Below are 16,074 nucleotides of genomic sequence, written 5' to 3'. Positions count from 1 at the left end.
CCGTCAGTTTCTGGGACACAACTGTATCCATTCTGAAGCTAGATTGATATTGGTCTAACTAGTTACTTTCATTAAGGCAGTTGTAGAGTTACATGCAGACTGTCTTATAGAATAAATTTTGCCAAGAAAGGGATGTTAAGATATTGGTCAGTAGTTTAAGTTTGATCTGATAAAGGGAACTTTTTTTCCCAGTAAGGGGAGCACCATAGCCCTCTTTAAGTGGTATTGGTAGCTGCCTTTTGACAAGAGAGGCGTTAACGCTGTCAGCAATATAAAGATAGGTAGCAGAACCGAATATATGTATGAGGGTGGTAGGGGAGGGTCACTATAGCAGCACTATCCATTTAATTTAGGTCTTATTAAAACAAACCAAATCACATTTTTTTCATTGGTTTGTAAAGCCACTCTGGGTTTAAACACAAGATGGTAAAGCAATGTTTTAAATACAATACAATAAAATGTAAAAAGTTATCTACCTGTTTAATAACTGAATATTTTATGGGCTACCCTCACTCCTCCTCTAACTTGGCACCAAGCTGCATGAATACCAGATAGTTTAGCAATTTAAATAGCTTGATATTATGTTTTTGAAAATATGTGCACAAAAGTTGTGACAACCCAGTAGAGGATCCAAAGTCTCAATCCATGGTAGCAGGAAGAATTTATTGTAGTGTCCAAAAGACAAATCACAATGACCCGATATGACCTTGTTTCAGTGAGGTCCACCTTCATCAGGGATCTGGGTCTGTATATGTTCCAGTTTCCATACCGTCTGAGTACCCCAAAAACTTAGCTGTCATATCACTTCAAGCATTAGCTCACAAAATTTGTCTTTTAGATATTATATAATAAATCCCTTCTCTCCTTAAAAAATTATTTTCTTTTTTTGGACCATTCCTCTTAGAAATGGTAACCAAGTGCCTTTCTGACAACCTTGTTCCTACAGCTTGGAAATCAGCTCTCGTTATTCCAAAACTAAAAAATCATAACTTAGATCCCCCCCAGCTGACAAATTTCCGTTCAATTGCTAACCTTCCCCTAATATCAAAACTGACTGAGAAAATCATTCACAACCAACTCGCAGAATTTATTGACAACACTCATGCTCTACACCCATATCAAACAGGTTTCCGCTCCTTTCATTCTACCGAATTGTCATTGCTAGGCCTCATTTCAACCATATACTATTTTCTTGATCACCAAAAATTAATGAAAGTGTTCAGTGAAAGCCAAAACAAACTTTTAGATATAAGACAACAGGACTCTACCAACTCAGGCTTGAATACATCATCGCACTCCTTATCTTTCTTGATCTGTCTGCAGCCTTCGATACCATTGACCATTCTCTCCTCATCAACCGACTCAAAGACTGCGGCGTTATAGGACCAACACTCTCATGGTTCACTTCATACTTTAACGAACGCAGTTTTAAAGTTCACGCAAAGAAGGAAAACTCCTCAACTATATCACAAACTTACGGCGTCCCACAGGGTTCCATTTTATCCCCCCTACTATTCAATATCTTCCTGTCACCTCTTCTTACTTTGGCACAGTCAATCAGATTCACAATCTTTGCCTATGCAGATGACAAGCAACTACTTCACCCCGTCAATACCTCAAACACCTCAGAAATAAAATAAATTAACAACAAACTAGATAAAATAAGTGACTGGCTTCACACAAATAAACTCTCTCTCAGCATTGATAAATCTTGTGGCCTCCTATTCTCTAATAAAAACAGTGAGTCACTATTAGGAAAGATTTTTATCAAATCCACCCCTATAAAAATCGAAACAAAAATAAAATTACTGGGAGTAATCATCGATAAGGACCTTACTTTTCACGATCACATCAGCTCGGTGGTAAAAACTTGCTTTTACAAGCTTCGCTTTATTCGTTCTCTAACTTCCATCCTAGACACAGACGCTATCAAAATTCTGGTCCATTCCTTAGTTATCTCCCACCTTGATTACTGCAATTCTCTATATAACGGAATTCTCCAAAAAGAAATCCGACGTTTACAGTTAATCCAAAATACGGCAATAAAACTTATATACAAATTAGGTAAATATGATCACGTCACCCCTCTTCTGAAAGAAGCACATTGGCTTCCCATTACACATCGTGTTACTTATAAAACCATCCTGCTGACCTTTAAAATTAAACTCTCCCATCAGTCCTCCTACCTTGATAAGCTTCTCATTCCACAATGTTCAACACGTACACTTAGATCAGTAGACCAGAATTTTCTTTCAATCTCCTCTATAAAAGATTTTTTCTATACTAGAAAAACAAATTTTTCAGTAGTTGCTCCAACATTATGGAATGCTCTGTTGCATCAACTCCGCCATGAAAAACAACTTGATAGATTCAAGATAAACTTAAAGACTTTCTTATTTTGAGATGCTTTCATTTGCTCTTAAAACATTTCATTCTTAATTAACCAACCGCTTCTATGAAGCGATCCCATCCTAAATGTTTTATCCTCTCCCTCCATTTCTTTCAATCTCATTTCTTTTTATTTTTTCTCTCTTTATCTTTCTTTCCTAATTATGTAACTTTGCCCCTCCCTTCCCCTCTTACCATCACTCTCAAGTTCGTCTAGTTCATGTTTTTAATGTACACTTTTATTAACTCTTTTTATAAATAATCTTATCTCTATTTTTAACATTTTATTGTAAACCGGCTAGATACCAGTTGATGGTCGGTATATTAAAAGTTAAGAAACTAGAAACTACTATGGTAGACCGAGTCTTGTGTTCCTCTCCTGGATTGTCACAGCTCCTTCGTGCATATTTTATCTCCAGAGACTAGCCCTCTTCTTCAGCTAAGGCATCATGTGGTTGCCGGTCACTAGCAAACACATAATTGCTTTTGAATACCAGCCCCAAAGTTTGAATTTGTTAGGAAACAAAAAAAGCTGACTGTAAAGACATCTTTATTTCATTTTTATTCCAAGTAACTTGGACATTCTGTACTTGATCTACTTACGCGGTACATGGAGTGCAGCCCAGTACATTCTCAGAGATGCCCTTGCAGCAAAGCCAGTTCCCATTCAGATAAGCAGAAGGATGATAAATACTCAGTCTTCGGTGATTACACCGGCTTACCCTGCTGAGGATTTCTACCCATTCACTCGCCTCCACACAATTATTTGCTTGAACATAAAGAGGTTTCTCGGTGTGTATCACCTGAAACATCTGGGCACAAAAGGATTTAATTTCATCAGTACTATAGTTCTCAGATAGATAAAAGTAAAAATACAGTTATGGGGTTATATCTGTGGCCTGCACTATTCTTCTGGATAGTAAAGATAAACTGGCAATCTGTAAATTTATACCTTAGAATGAAACCAGGTGCAGTAGCATATCTAATGTATTTGCACCCGGGGCCATTTTTTTTTTTTTAACACTCCCTTCTCTATATGAAAAAATTATTTTTAACAATAAACCGTGAGTCACACAATAAGGGTGTACCTAGGAAAAGGCAGATTCTTAAATACAGTGAGCACTAGATTATCAATACATCCATTGTAAAACTAACAAGCCCAATTAGTTCAGATCAATCTTGTACAGTCAATGCTAACAGAAAACCATATTTTTTTTCATATACACATAAACAGATATATGCTCACCCAGTATGGAATAAGTAAACACAAACTAAAAATAAAAATATGTAAACAAAAGTTAAACTGATGTACCAAGAAGCCAGACTACATAAAAAGCAACACCACTGCAACAGAAACAGTGATGATGCATGCCCCCTAATACTGTGCAAAATATAAAGATCAATATAAATTTTAAAAAATGACAAATCACCACTTTAAAAATGGACAGAAATAAAACAAGAAATGGAAAATATTATAAATACATTTTTCAATTAGCTTTCAGAAGCCAAAACCTCCTTCCTCAGGTCAGTACAGTATAGTTCTGATACAGTTATTCTGTCCTGACCTGTGGAAGGGGGTTTTGGTCTCTGAAAGTATGGCTGTATGGCTATTGTCGTTTCCATTTTATAAATGTAACATATAGAGTTCCACCAGAAACTGTAATTAAGTCTCTTCCAGTTTTTCCAATTACTCGTAATCTGTTGTATGGCAACCCTAGAGTACTTATCTCTGCTGGAACAGTTGTTATGTCCTGTTATTGTTATGGCTCACAATGCTTCAAGTCCAAAAGTGCTTAGTGCTCCCCATTCACATCAAAAATGCCAAAAAAGCATAATAATAAAAACCAATAATTAATCCAAAAATCAAAAATTAATCCACAGTCAATTCCATACAGTTCATCATGCCAAACTTCATAAACTTCCTCGACACAGTATGTGTTCTCCGGTAACTTCTTGACACAATACATGTTTCCCCTTCAGCTTTTTCAAGAGGAAGATTTATCAGCAATCTTCTCAACAATGAAGACCTTCATATTGGATAAGTGTCATGCTCAGGACTCCATGGCGGCATAACACTGAGCATGACGCTTATCCAATATGAAGTTCTTCATTGTTGAGAAGATTGCTGATAAATCTTCCTCTTGAAAAGGCTGAAGGGGAAACACGTATTGTGTCAAGAAGTTACCGGAGAACACATGAAGTTTATGAAGTTTGGCATAATGAACTGTATAGAATTGACTATGACTGTATTAATTTTTGATTTTTGTTTTTTATTATTAGCTTTTTTGGTGTTTTTGATGTGAATGGGGAGCACTAAGCACTTTTGACTTGAAGCATTGTGAGCCTAGGACATAATAACTGTTCCAGAAGAGATAAATACTTTTCTATTCTTTTTTGAATGTTTTCAACTTATTCATAAAGATATTACAGTTTACTGGTAGGGAGGAGTGCGATGATGTATTCAAGCCTGAGTTGGTAGAGTCCTGTGGTCTTATATCTAAAAGTTTGTTTTGGCTTTCACTGAACACTTTCATTAATTTAAATTATTTATTTTTTTGATATGATAAATTATAAATTCTCTTTTTAAAGAAGTCTATAAGATTAATCAAATCATACAGTGTAAACATAAAATAGTTAAATATATGAATGAAAACAAGGTAACACTACTTTCAGTATCCCATATGTGACTTACATTTTTCCTATTGAATGAGCTCTCATCAAGTCTTTCAACAGCAAGGATGTTTTTGATTGAAATACTATACACTGGCTCTTTTTCTGTTTAAAGAAATAAGAGATTATTAGAAACTAGTCTTTAAGCCCGTTACATTAACGGGTGCTAGAATGTGTGTGTGTATGTATTTCTTTCTTTCTCTCTCTCTCTCTCTCCCTTAGCCTGTTTCTGTATTTCTTTCTTTCTGTCTTTCTTTTTCCTCGGCTGTCCACCACCACCCCTTGCCTGCTCCCTCTGTCCATTCTTCCTTCCTTTTTCTTCCCCTGTGTCCACCACCACCCCTTCACTGGTCCCTTTATCCAGCAGCAGCCCTTCTCCTTTTGTTTTAACTCCCCACCTGTCCAGCAGCACCTCTTTCCTGCTCCCCCTGTCCAGCAGTAGGCCTCCCTTCCTTTTTTTGCCCCTCCCTTCCTTTTTTTGCCCCCCCTGTCCATCTACTACTTGTAAATAAATCACTTAACACCGGTGGGAAAAGGGGGCAATGTCTGGAAAGCAGTATATACTAATGCTCGAAGTATAAGAAACAAGATTGTGGATCTAGAAGCTGTGATGGAAGAAAATGAGTTGGATACAGTGGTGATCACGTGGTTCACGGAGAACCATGACTGGGATGTAGTTATACCAGGCTATAATCTGTTCAGGAAGGACAAGGTAGGAAGAAAAGGAGGGGGAGTAGCATTATATGTTAAAGATCATATTAGAGCAAGGATCTCGTCCCTCCTTGAGGGCCGCAATCTAGTCGGGTTTTCAGGATTTCCCCAATGAATATGCATTGAAAGCCAGTGCATGCACATAGATCTCATGCATATTCATTGGGGAAATCCTGAAAACCCGACTGGATTGCGGCCCTCAAGGAGGTACTTTGAGACCCCTGTATTAGAGCCACACAATTGCAGGATCTGCAGGGCAAGGAAGAGGCACTGTGGAACAATTTGGAAAGAAGGAATGGTGAATATATTTACAGTAGTGTGATATACAGTCCTCCTTCACAGATGGAAGAAGTGGACAAAGATTTAATAGTAGATATTCAAATTATTTCTAAAAAAAAAAAAAAAAAAAAGGGAAGTTTTTACTACTAGGCGATTTTAACATGCTGGATGTTGATTGGGGTCTTTCACAAGTAGGGAGATCCTGGTTTCTCTACAAGGAGAACTGTTCCAGCAGTTGATAATGGAATCCATGCAGGATGGGGTCATACTGGACTTAGTTCTTACAAACGTGGAAAGTGTTTCTGATGTTACTGTGAGTGATCATCTGGCATCCAGTGATCACTGCATAGTATGGTTTAATATTAAGATGGGTATAGAGAGGGCTCATTCAAAAGCAAAGGTTCCAGACTTAAAAAACAAACAAACCTAACTTTGTTCGGATAGGGGATTACATCAAGGAATTGTCAAGATGGGAACTTCTGGAAGGAGTGGAAATGCACTGAGGCAAAACTGAAATGAGTAATTACAGGACCGGAAGCTACTTGGATTCATTAGAGGTAGGTCTTATCAGACAAATCTGATCAATTTCTTTGACTAGGTGATGAGAAAATTGGATAGAGGGAGTGCACTAGATGTCTGTATTTAGATTTTAGCAAAGCCTTTGACAGTGTTCTACACAGATGTCTAATAAATAAACTGAGAGCCCTCAGGATGGGCCCCAAAGTGACAGGCTGGGTCAAGAACTGGTTGAGTGGAAGGTGACAGAGGGTAGTGATCAACAGAGATCGGATCGCTCTGAGGAAAGGGATGTTACCAGTGGTGTACCTCCAGGTTCTGTTCTTAGGCCTTTTCTTTTTAACATTTTTATGAACGATATTGCTGAAGGGCTGTTGGGTAAGATTTGCCTCTTTGCGAATGATACCAAAATCTGCAATAAGAGTAGAGACCCAGGATGGTATGAACAACATTAATAAAGACTTGGCGAAGCTTGAAGAATGATATGAAATTTGGCAGCTAAACTTTAATGCTAAGAAATATAAGGTCATGCATTTGGGCTGCAAAAACCCAAAGGAATGGTACAGAAGCGTGGGACTTGGGTGTAATTGTATGTGATGATCTTAAGGTGGCCAAACAGGTTGAAAAGGTGGACGGCAAAAGCTAGAAGGATGCTAGGGTGCATAGGGAGAGGTATGGCCAGTAGGAAAAAGGAAATATTGATGCCCCTCTGGTGAGACTTCATTTAGAATATTGTGTACAATTTTGGAGATCGCACCTTCAAAAAGGTATAAAAAGGATGGAGTCGGTAAATATTCTCTTTTTAATATATTACCAGCTTCTTCAGTTCAGTATAAGAGCACCACAGTTCAAAATCATGCATTTGTCAAGCTGTGACAGCATCGATCCACCTCACCATTCAGTCTATGAGGTTTAACTTGTCAAATATGAAGACAAGCTAAGGAGTCACAGAATAGACTCCCTATAACCTCCCACACTCAATAAGAAATCACTGGGGATAAACAGAGGATTTCAGAAAAAGGGGATCTGAGCCACTGTGTCAAAAGTGCATACTTTTACTTGCTTGTTTTCCCCCTACTGAGGGGTAAGCAACAAGGGTTGCAATCCAATTGAGTTTTCAGGATTTCCCCAATGAATATGCATGAGATCTACAATGGAAGCAGTGCATGCAAATAGATCTCATGCATATTCATTGGGGAAATCCTGAAAACCTGACTAGATTGTGGCCCTCGAAAACTGAGGTTGCCCACCCCTACCCTATAAGATCTGTTGAAAAGATTCAAGCTTGTAAATTAAGTTAGGAAAGCAAGGCAGTTAAATGGAATGTACCTGGTTGTTTGTGGTAGGCGAGTTCTCTGCTGGTTAAACAGAACCATCGTTTCTTGAAATTCTTTTTCCCAATTCGATTCCTTCCCTGAGCTCTTTTAAGCATTTCACTGTTAAAAAACAGGGGAAGTGCTCAGTTACTCCCAAAATTACCTATAGGCACTTTTTTGCTTATAAAAGCAAAAAGTAGCTAAGTAAAGGTGTTTTGTAGTATCCGTGCCAAATGTGTTTGTTACCTGCCCAATGTTAGTTAATGTTGTACTAAAAAAAAAGATTTGTTTAAAATGCAACTGTATATAATATCTGCTGTTCATGAGCGACATTCTCCTTGTACATTGTTAAATTTATTTGTGTTAATTGGATTTTTTTTTTTGTTATTTTGAAAATCCTTTAAATAAACTAAGACTTAAAAAAATGCAACTTTATCATGACAATTATTGTGAAGTAACTAATAGTTATCAGCCTTGTTCAATTTTCATTTCTCTTTGGATGCCATTAGAAAATTTTCAAGTATTATGGTATAAAAGAAGGAAAACCACCCAGAGCTAGAAAAATTACTCTTCATGTATGAGAAAAATATGTATGCAAATGGTGGCAGGCCACACAGATCTCTCCATAATAGTCACTGTAAACATCCATTAGCCAGTCTGGTTCAAGGTATTTCAGAATCAACTTCAGATATACTGCATGTAGGAGAACCAATCAAAGATAAGAGGGAATCACAGATCATAAGGATTGTGGATAATGCAAGGAGGAAAGGGAGGACCAGTAATACCCCACACTTACTTCTCTACCCTTTACAAGAATATGTTTAATGCAGTGGAAAATTTCTACCTTCCTCTTCTCTCTGGTTTTTTCTACTACAGTGTTTCCGATGCTGATCCTGAACTACCCCTTTAGCTGTCTGGTTTTCAAAGTATCCAGTATGGATGTGCTGGAGAGCTCTAAATGTCATACTGCATGCATATTCATTGTAGAAATCTTGGGATCCTTATAGTCCACACATAGCTCATCTTTGCAGTATCCATTGGTCTTCTTCCATTGATTGGGGGAGTGGTGGTGATGCTTGGAATCCCCACCGCACACAGCTAGTTTTCACTATATCCTCCCTCTGTTTCAGGTGCCACAGGAGCAATGGTGAAGCGGGGGGAGGGGAAATCGCCCTGGGTACTGTCTTGGTGGGGGTGTCGGCACCTCTTCGGCAAGTTCGTGCCCTCCTTTCCCACCCCACCCCATATCTCTTTAAATCTTCGCCAGCATAAGCAACTTCTCTAGCCTGTTGCTTGCGCTGGCATGGCTCCCCTCTGAAATGGTCACAGGGCCAGAAAGCGACAGAGGGAAAGCCAATGCTAGCATGAGCAGCAGGCCAAAGAGGCTGCTTATGCTGGTGAAGATATAAAGAGGTACCGGGGTGGGGGGGGGGAGAGAAGGGAGGGCACGAGTGTGGCTCATTCTGTTCAGAATTAATGGGAAGAAGTGTTGGCTCCCAAAAATTAATCAAGAAATTAAATTTAGTCAAATACACCACCATGGGTGAATAAAAAATGAAAAGGTGATAATCCATGTCGGAACAAATGATGTAAGTCGGAGGAACTTCAGCATGGCCACACTGACTGACCAGTTCAGGGTCCTGGGACGAAAGCTGAAGCGGAGTACCCGGAGGATAGCGTTCTCAGAGATCCTGCCTGTACCGAGAGCAGATGCAAAGAGGCAGGCAGACCTCCAGGCTGTGAATGCATGGTTGAGGAGATGGTGCCAGGAGGAGGGCTTTCACTTTGTGAGGAACTGGACGTCGTTCTGGGGAAAGAGTAAGCTCTACCGGCGGGACGGCCTGCACCTGAGCACAGCAGGAACTAGGCTACTGGCAGCCAATGTGAGGAAGGAGATCGAGAGGGCTTTAAACTGAGGAGAGGGGGAAAGCCGACAGCTGATCTGAGGTTGACGCTTCGGACAACAGTATCCAGAACAGATGCTGAACGGGCTGACTGCAAGGAGGAAGTAAAGAGACCGGCGGATCTTATGATCAGACAGCGAGGGAAACATCAGGTAAAGGGAGCTTGCTGGGAGGAGACTAAGGGGCATGGAGACACAAGGGGACTGGGTGGCACGAGGGCTGAAGCTGAGGGCAATATAGGGGTGCCACAAGGCGAAGGGGATCAGACGGAGGCTCAAGGGATGATAGCCCAGGAGGGGGCCGATAGGGCTAGAAAACTCAGAGGAAAAGCGGGGAAGTGGGGTGGAGGGAATGTGGGGAAACCGAAAGCTACGAGGGTAAAGGCTGAGGGCAAAGCTACGAGGGTAAAGGCTGAGAGCAAAGCAGAAGCACAAGGAACAGGAGAACTGACCGAAGTTCAAGGGGAGGCGGCCCAGGTAAATACAGAGGTGGAGGAAAAACGACGGGACCTGCGGTGCTTGTACGCAAATGCAAGAAGCCTCATGGCCAAGATGGGTGAACTAGAGGTCGTGGCCAAGGGGGAAGACCTGGATATAATTGGAATTACAGAAACATGGTGGACAGAGGAGAATCAATGGGATGTGGCACTGCCGGGGTACAAGCTCTACAGGAGGGACAGGACACACAAGAAGGGGGGAGGCATAGCAATATATATAAAGGACTCTATCTACTCGGTCGGGATGGATATGGCAAATAAGGCAGAGGGGCTGGAATCGCTATGGGTCAAATTGCCGGGAAACAAGGGTGCAGTCATAAAACTAGGGCTATACTATCGCCCACCTGGTACACCGGAAGGAGTCGGACACGACTTGGAAGCTGAACTGAGACAAGAATGCAGGACTGGAAGTGTAACAGTGATGGGGGACTTCAACTACCCGGGGATTGACTGGAGTATGGGTCACTCCAACTGCACTAGGGAAACAGGATTTATAGAAGCTGTGAGGGACTGCTTCATGGAGCAACTAGTCAGGGAACCGACGCGAGGGAGTGCTACTCTTGACCTCATCCTAAACGGATTAGGGGGGCCTGCAAGAGGGGTAGAAGTGGGAGGACCACTAGGCAACAGTGACCACAACGCGATCAGATTCACATTAGGAAGGGGGACACCCACAGGAAGGAGGACCGCAACGACTGCGCTCAATTTCAGGAAAGGGAACTATGTTGCTATGAGGGAAATGGTGGGGAGGAAGCTCAGAAACATCCTTAGGATGGAGACTGTAGGAAGCGCCTGGACCCTATTCAGGGACACCCTGCAGGAAGCACAAAGAAAGTACGTCCCCAGTTTCAGAAAAGGCGGTAAGAACAAGCGGTCAAAGGACCCGGTTTGGATCTCAACAGAAGTAAAGAGGGCAATAAATGACAAAAAAGTATCCTTCCGGCGATGGAAAAAGGACCCAACGGAGGAAAATCACCAGGCGCACAGGAAATGCCAAAAGGAATGCCACCGAGAGGTTAGAAAAGCAAAAGGGAAATATGAAGAGGGGCTGGCCAGGGAGGCGAAAAACTTCAAGGCATTCTTCAGTTACGTAAAGGGGAAGCGACCAGCAAGAGAGGAGGTGGGGCCGTTGGATGATGGGGATAGGAAGGGAGTGATTAAGGAGGATAAACAGGTAGCTGAGAGGTTGAACACATTCTTCTCGTCGGTTTTCACGAGAGAAGACACATCTAATATACCGGACTCAGAGGAACTCATGAGCGGGGAACAGGCTGAAAAATTGGAACACATAGAGGTAAGTAAGGAGGATGTCCTCAAACAGATAGACAGGTTAAAATGCGGCAAATCGCCGGGCCCGGACGGGATCCACCCAAGGGTTCTGAAGGAACTAAGACAAGAAATAGCGGGCACAATCCAGCATGTTTGCAACCTATCCTTGAAAACTGGAGAGGTACCAGAGGACTGGAAATTGGCGAATGTCACACCTATCTTCAAGAAGGGATCGAGGGGTGACCCCGGGAACTACAGGCCGGTGAGCCTGACTTCAATTACAGGGAAGATGGTGGAAGCTATGATCAAGGACAGTATTTGCGAGCACATCGAGAGAAATGGCCTACTGAGAACAAGCCAGCATGGATTTTGTAAGGGAAGGTCATGCTTAACGAACCTTCTGTACTTCTTCGAGGGAATAAGCAGTCGGGTGGACAATGGGGAACCTATAGACATCATTTACCTCGATTTTCAAAAGGCTTTCGACAAGGTGCCACACGAAAGGCTGCTTAGGAAGCTGTGGAACCACGGGGTGGGAGGGGATGTGCACAGATGGATCAAGCACTGGTTGTCGGGTAGACTGCAAAGGGTCGGAGTGAAGGGCCAATATTCTGACTGGCAGGGAGTCACGAGCGGTGTGCCACAGGGATCGGTGCTGGGGCCGTTACTCTTCAACATATTTATCAATGACCTGGAAAAGGAGGCAAAGTGCGAGGTTATAAAATTTGCAGACGATACCAAACTGTGCGGTAGAGTTAGGTCCAGGGAGGAGTGTGAGGACCTGCAAAGGGACCTGGACAAGCTGGAAGACTGGGCAAACAAATGGCAAATGCGCTTTAACGTGGAAAAATGCAAGGTCATGCATATAGGGAAAAAGAACCCGTTGTTCAACTACAAATTGGGGGGGGCATTGTTGGGAGACAGCAGACTTGAGAGAGACTTGGGTGTGCTGGTGGATGCATCACTGAAGCCATCTGCACAGTGCGCAGCAGCCTCGAAAAAAGCCAACAGGATGCTGGGCATCATAAAGAGGGGCATAACAACCAGGACGCGGGAAGTCATCATGCCATTGTATCGAGCGATGGTGCGTCCACATCTGGAATACTGCGTTCAGTATTGGTCGCCGCACCTCAAGAAGGACATGGCGGTACTTGAGAGAGTCCAAAGGAGAGCAACGAAACTGGTAAAGGGGCTGGAACACTGCCCATACACCGAGAGATTAGATAGGCTGGGGCTCTTCTCTCTGGAAAAAAGGAGACTCAGGGGAGATATGATAGAGACCTTCAAGATCATGAGGGGCATAGAGAGGGTGGATAGGGACAGATTCTTCAGACTGAAGGGGACAACAAGTACGAGGGGGCATTCGGAGAAACTGAAGGGAGATAGGTTCAAAACAAATGCAAGGAAGTTTTTTTTCACCCAAAGGGTCGTGGACACATGGAATGCGCTACCGGAAGAAGTGATCAGGCAGAGTACGGTACAGGCATTCAAACAGGGATTGGACGGATTCCTGAGGGATAAAGGGATCGTGGGATACTGAGAGAGATGCTGGGATGTAACACATGTATAGAAAGCTAACCAGGAAATAAGTATAGTAACCCAATAGGTCGTGCATGTGCAAGACCGGTGGGTTAGGACTACGATGGGAAGATAGGACTTAAATGAGAAAACAAGGTGGCAAGTGAGCCCCTTCTGGTGATGCAGGTAGGTCGTGACCTGTTTGGGCCGCCGCGCGAGCGGACTGCCGGGCAGGATGGACCTATGGTCTGACCCGGCGGAGGCACTGCTTATGTTCTTATGTTCTTATGTTCTTTTTATTAATTTACTGCTAAAGTATTACATTAAAGTCAAATACAGCATGTACCTCAGAAGTGGCTGCAAGGTTCAGGCTATTTAAGCTAAAACGTTGCCCATGCTTGATTATGTATTGTTTAGCAGTACTTAAAAATAAATTCATACCCTTCTTTTAGGAGTACTGGTTCACTCATACCACTAGGTTCTTTACTTTCAGTAGATGAAATTTCTTCTAAAAACTAAAAGGCAAAATAATATGAAATTATGTGAACGGAATACATAATAATGCTAATAACCTGATTCTTACAAGAATCTGGTTTATTGCCTATAGAAGCAGCATTATCTAATTTAAAAAAACTTCATATTGCCTATCCAGCAAAATAGTCTATTAATCTGAAATCAATTCATATGCACAGACGTTACTAAATTTAACATTTCTTCAGCATTAAGGGCCTGACTCTAAAACACCATGCCATAAGTTAGGTGGTGGGAGGTGCCCTACTGCTGCCTAACTTAATTGGTTTAATTGATGATAAACGATGCGGTAATTGACAGCTTTGTTTAGAACCAATTAAAAATGTAAAAAATGTAGGCACCTGAAAAGAACGTCACCCATGTCTCATCTATAGAGGTGCCTACGTCAAAAGTAAGCATGGTTTGCATCGGAAGTGGACATAGGCATTTCTGCAGATGCAATTCTTGTCACAGGTAGGCGAGGTAAACCTGGCCCACATTTCCAGTGTCTACTTTTGTCATGGCCATGATTCTACAAATGATGCCATAGCACAATTGACATGCGAATAGCAGTGCTTTTGTAGGTGGCCACTGATAATGGTACCATTTGCCCAATCTGGCCTTAAGAAAGCTTACAGAAGAAAAACTGAAGAGGGTGCTATACTCCCTTGGTGAAGGAGAACATCTTTCTGCAAGCAATTCACAAGCAGGGATTGATCACCTAACATACAGACTCCTGTGTTTATATAAACAGAAATCGTTTTAGGTATCCCAACTAGTAAAGGAACAGAAATAGAGAAAGTTCAGGGTTCTTGTGCAGTCAGGGAGAAATAAGAAGTCACTCTTGCAAGTAAGATTTAATTCTACTGATGCTTCAGATTTTGAATTCCTTTATCTAATTACCAGCCTTGATAGGTACTGTTCTGCGGGGTTTTGGTACTCTACTAGAGTTGTTTCACATACAGAAGTCTTGATTAGGATTGAAAATAAATTTATTTCTTCCTAAGCATGGTTTCATGTGCACTGTAGTACGACCATGCTTTCAAAAATGCAAAATCTGATCCAGAAGTTTCCCAAACTGGGTATACTACATAAATATAAGCTATAGTTTTGTAAGATTGATTTCCTAAAAGCTGAATAATAATTCACTTTAAGTACAGGTCTGTTTTTTTTGTTTTGTTTTTTAATATCTGATTAGGACTAAGATATTTGTGCTGTGAAATCTCTAAATTTTATTTGTGATCATGGTGGATCATCAAACATCAGGGGTAATGGAATAACATTTTGGTAAACAATCAACCACTGCCCCTGACTCTAAGCCCCTAACTGCTGATGCTATTTGGTGCAAAAATTTGATCAAGCCATAGTTCCAAGTTCCCCACCTCGACTTCCTATGATGAAAATTCTAATTGTAAAGTTTTCCAAAGGAGGAGACATATCTGTGGTATAAAATGAACATTAGCTCTTTAGTAAAGGGTAGTAAATGACTGCTTAAGTCATTACATCAGGCTCCATCTCTTGCAGTATTCAAATCAGCTAAAAGTCTACTTTTTCGAGGCTGCTTACAACTCCTAATTTCCACTCACTGTAAAATTACCTTTGTCCTTTCTATCACTCTCTCTGTAAGGAACTCCCCTACCCCTATATGTCCTGTCTGTCTGTTCAAACTAGATTGTAAGCTCTTCAGAGCAGGGACCATGTCAAATGTAGAGAACTGCAGAAATGTTAAATAGTAGTAAGTAGCAGCAGCAGCATCATACTAGCATCTAACCAGCCTACAAATAAAAACACAATTCCTACCTTTTTAACAGCAACTGTGTACATCTCTTCCAGAAAAGTTTTGAAAAACTCGCACATGAATGTCTCTTTGAAGCTTGACTGAAAGAAAAATCAAAGATGTAAATATAGAAATACAAATACATATTTCCATGCAAGCAACTAAAATAAGTCCACTTACAAGCTTGCTTTTGGACAAACTTCCCCAGCTGCCCAAAGTCTGGATGGTTTTTGATATGAGAGTTAATGTTCTAGTTGTTTGAGCATCCTAGAAGAAGGATTGGTATATATTAAAATACATATATAGTCTTCCTCACCACCACCAATACCACAAGTTACCTTCATAAAACTTTCTACCTCTAGATCAGGATGAGCACAAACTTGTCATCCCTTGATCACCAAATTAAATCTGGTCCTAGCGCTATAATCTTGTGGTTTCTCAGTCTACATAAAATACTATGTATAAACCCTAGTCATCATCAATTACCAAACTAAAAACAGCATAATATGTTTCATACAATTTATACAAAGCAGTTCAAATATTGTAAATAAACCACAACTATAACCAGAAATCCTAACCTGCAGCTCCGTCTATATGCACAACTTCTCAAAAAGAAATGGAAATTCATCAACCCAGGAACAAAATCTGATCAAATGTGTATGAACATTAACATAACATCAGAAAAGTGAGCCTCCCAAAAAAACTCCAAAATAAACCCAA

The 16,074-nt window shown here is 41.1% G+C and overlaps 1 protein-coding gene across 1 annotated transcript in view; it reads right to left on the bottom strand.

Annotated features, from left to right (window-relative positions):
- RASA2 (RAS p21 protein activator 2) overlaps positions 1-16,074 on the bottom strand; it is a 218,029-nt gene that overhangs the window by 35,282 nt on the left and 166,673 nt on the right. The window contains exons 16-21 of the mRNA XM_033958463.1: positions 15,535-15,621; positions 15,378-15,455; positions 13,509-13,582; positions 7,894-8,000; positions 5,081-5,163; positions 2,992-3,200 (exon numbers count right to left, since the gene is read on the bottom strand). Of these exons, the coding sequence (XP_033814354.1) occupies positions 2,992-3,200; positions 5,081-5,163; positions 7,894-8,000; positions 13,509-13,582; positions 15,378-15,455; positions 15,535-15,621 (638 nt within the window). The remainder of the gene's footprint in view (positions 1-2,991; positions 3,201-5,080; positions 5,164-7,893; positions 8,001-13,508; positions 13,583-15,377; positions 15,456-15,534; positions 15,622-16,074) is intronic.

The sequence above is a fragment of the Geotrypetes seraphini genome, chromosome 9 (assembly GCF_902459505.1).
Source record: "Geotrypetes seraphini chromosome 9, aGeoSer1.1, whole genome shotgun sequence".
Lineage (NCBI taxonomy): Eukaryota > Metazoa > Chordata > Amphibia > Gymnophiona > Dermophiidae > Geotrypetes > Geotrypetes seraphini.
This window is presented reverse-complemented; position numbering and strand designations above follow the sequence as displayed.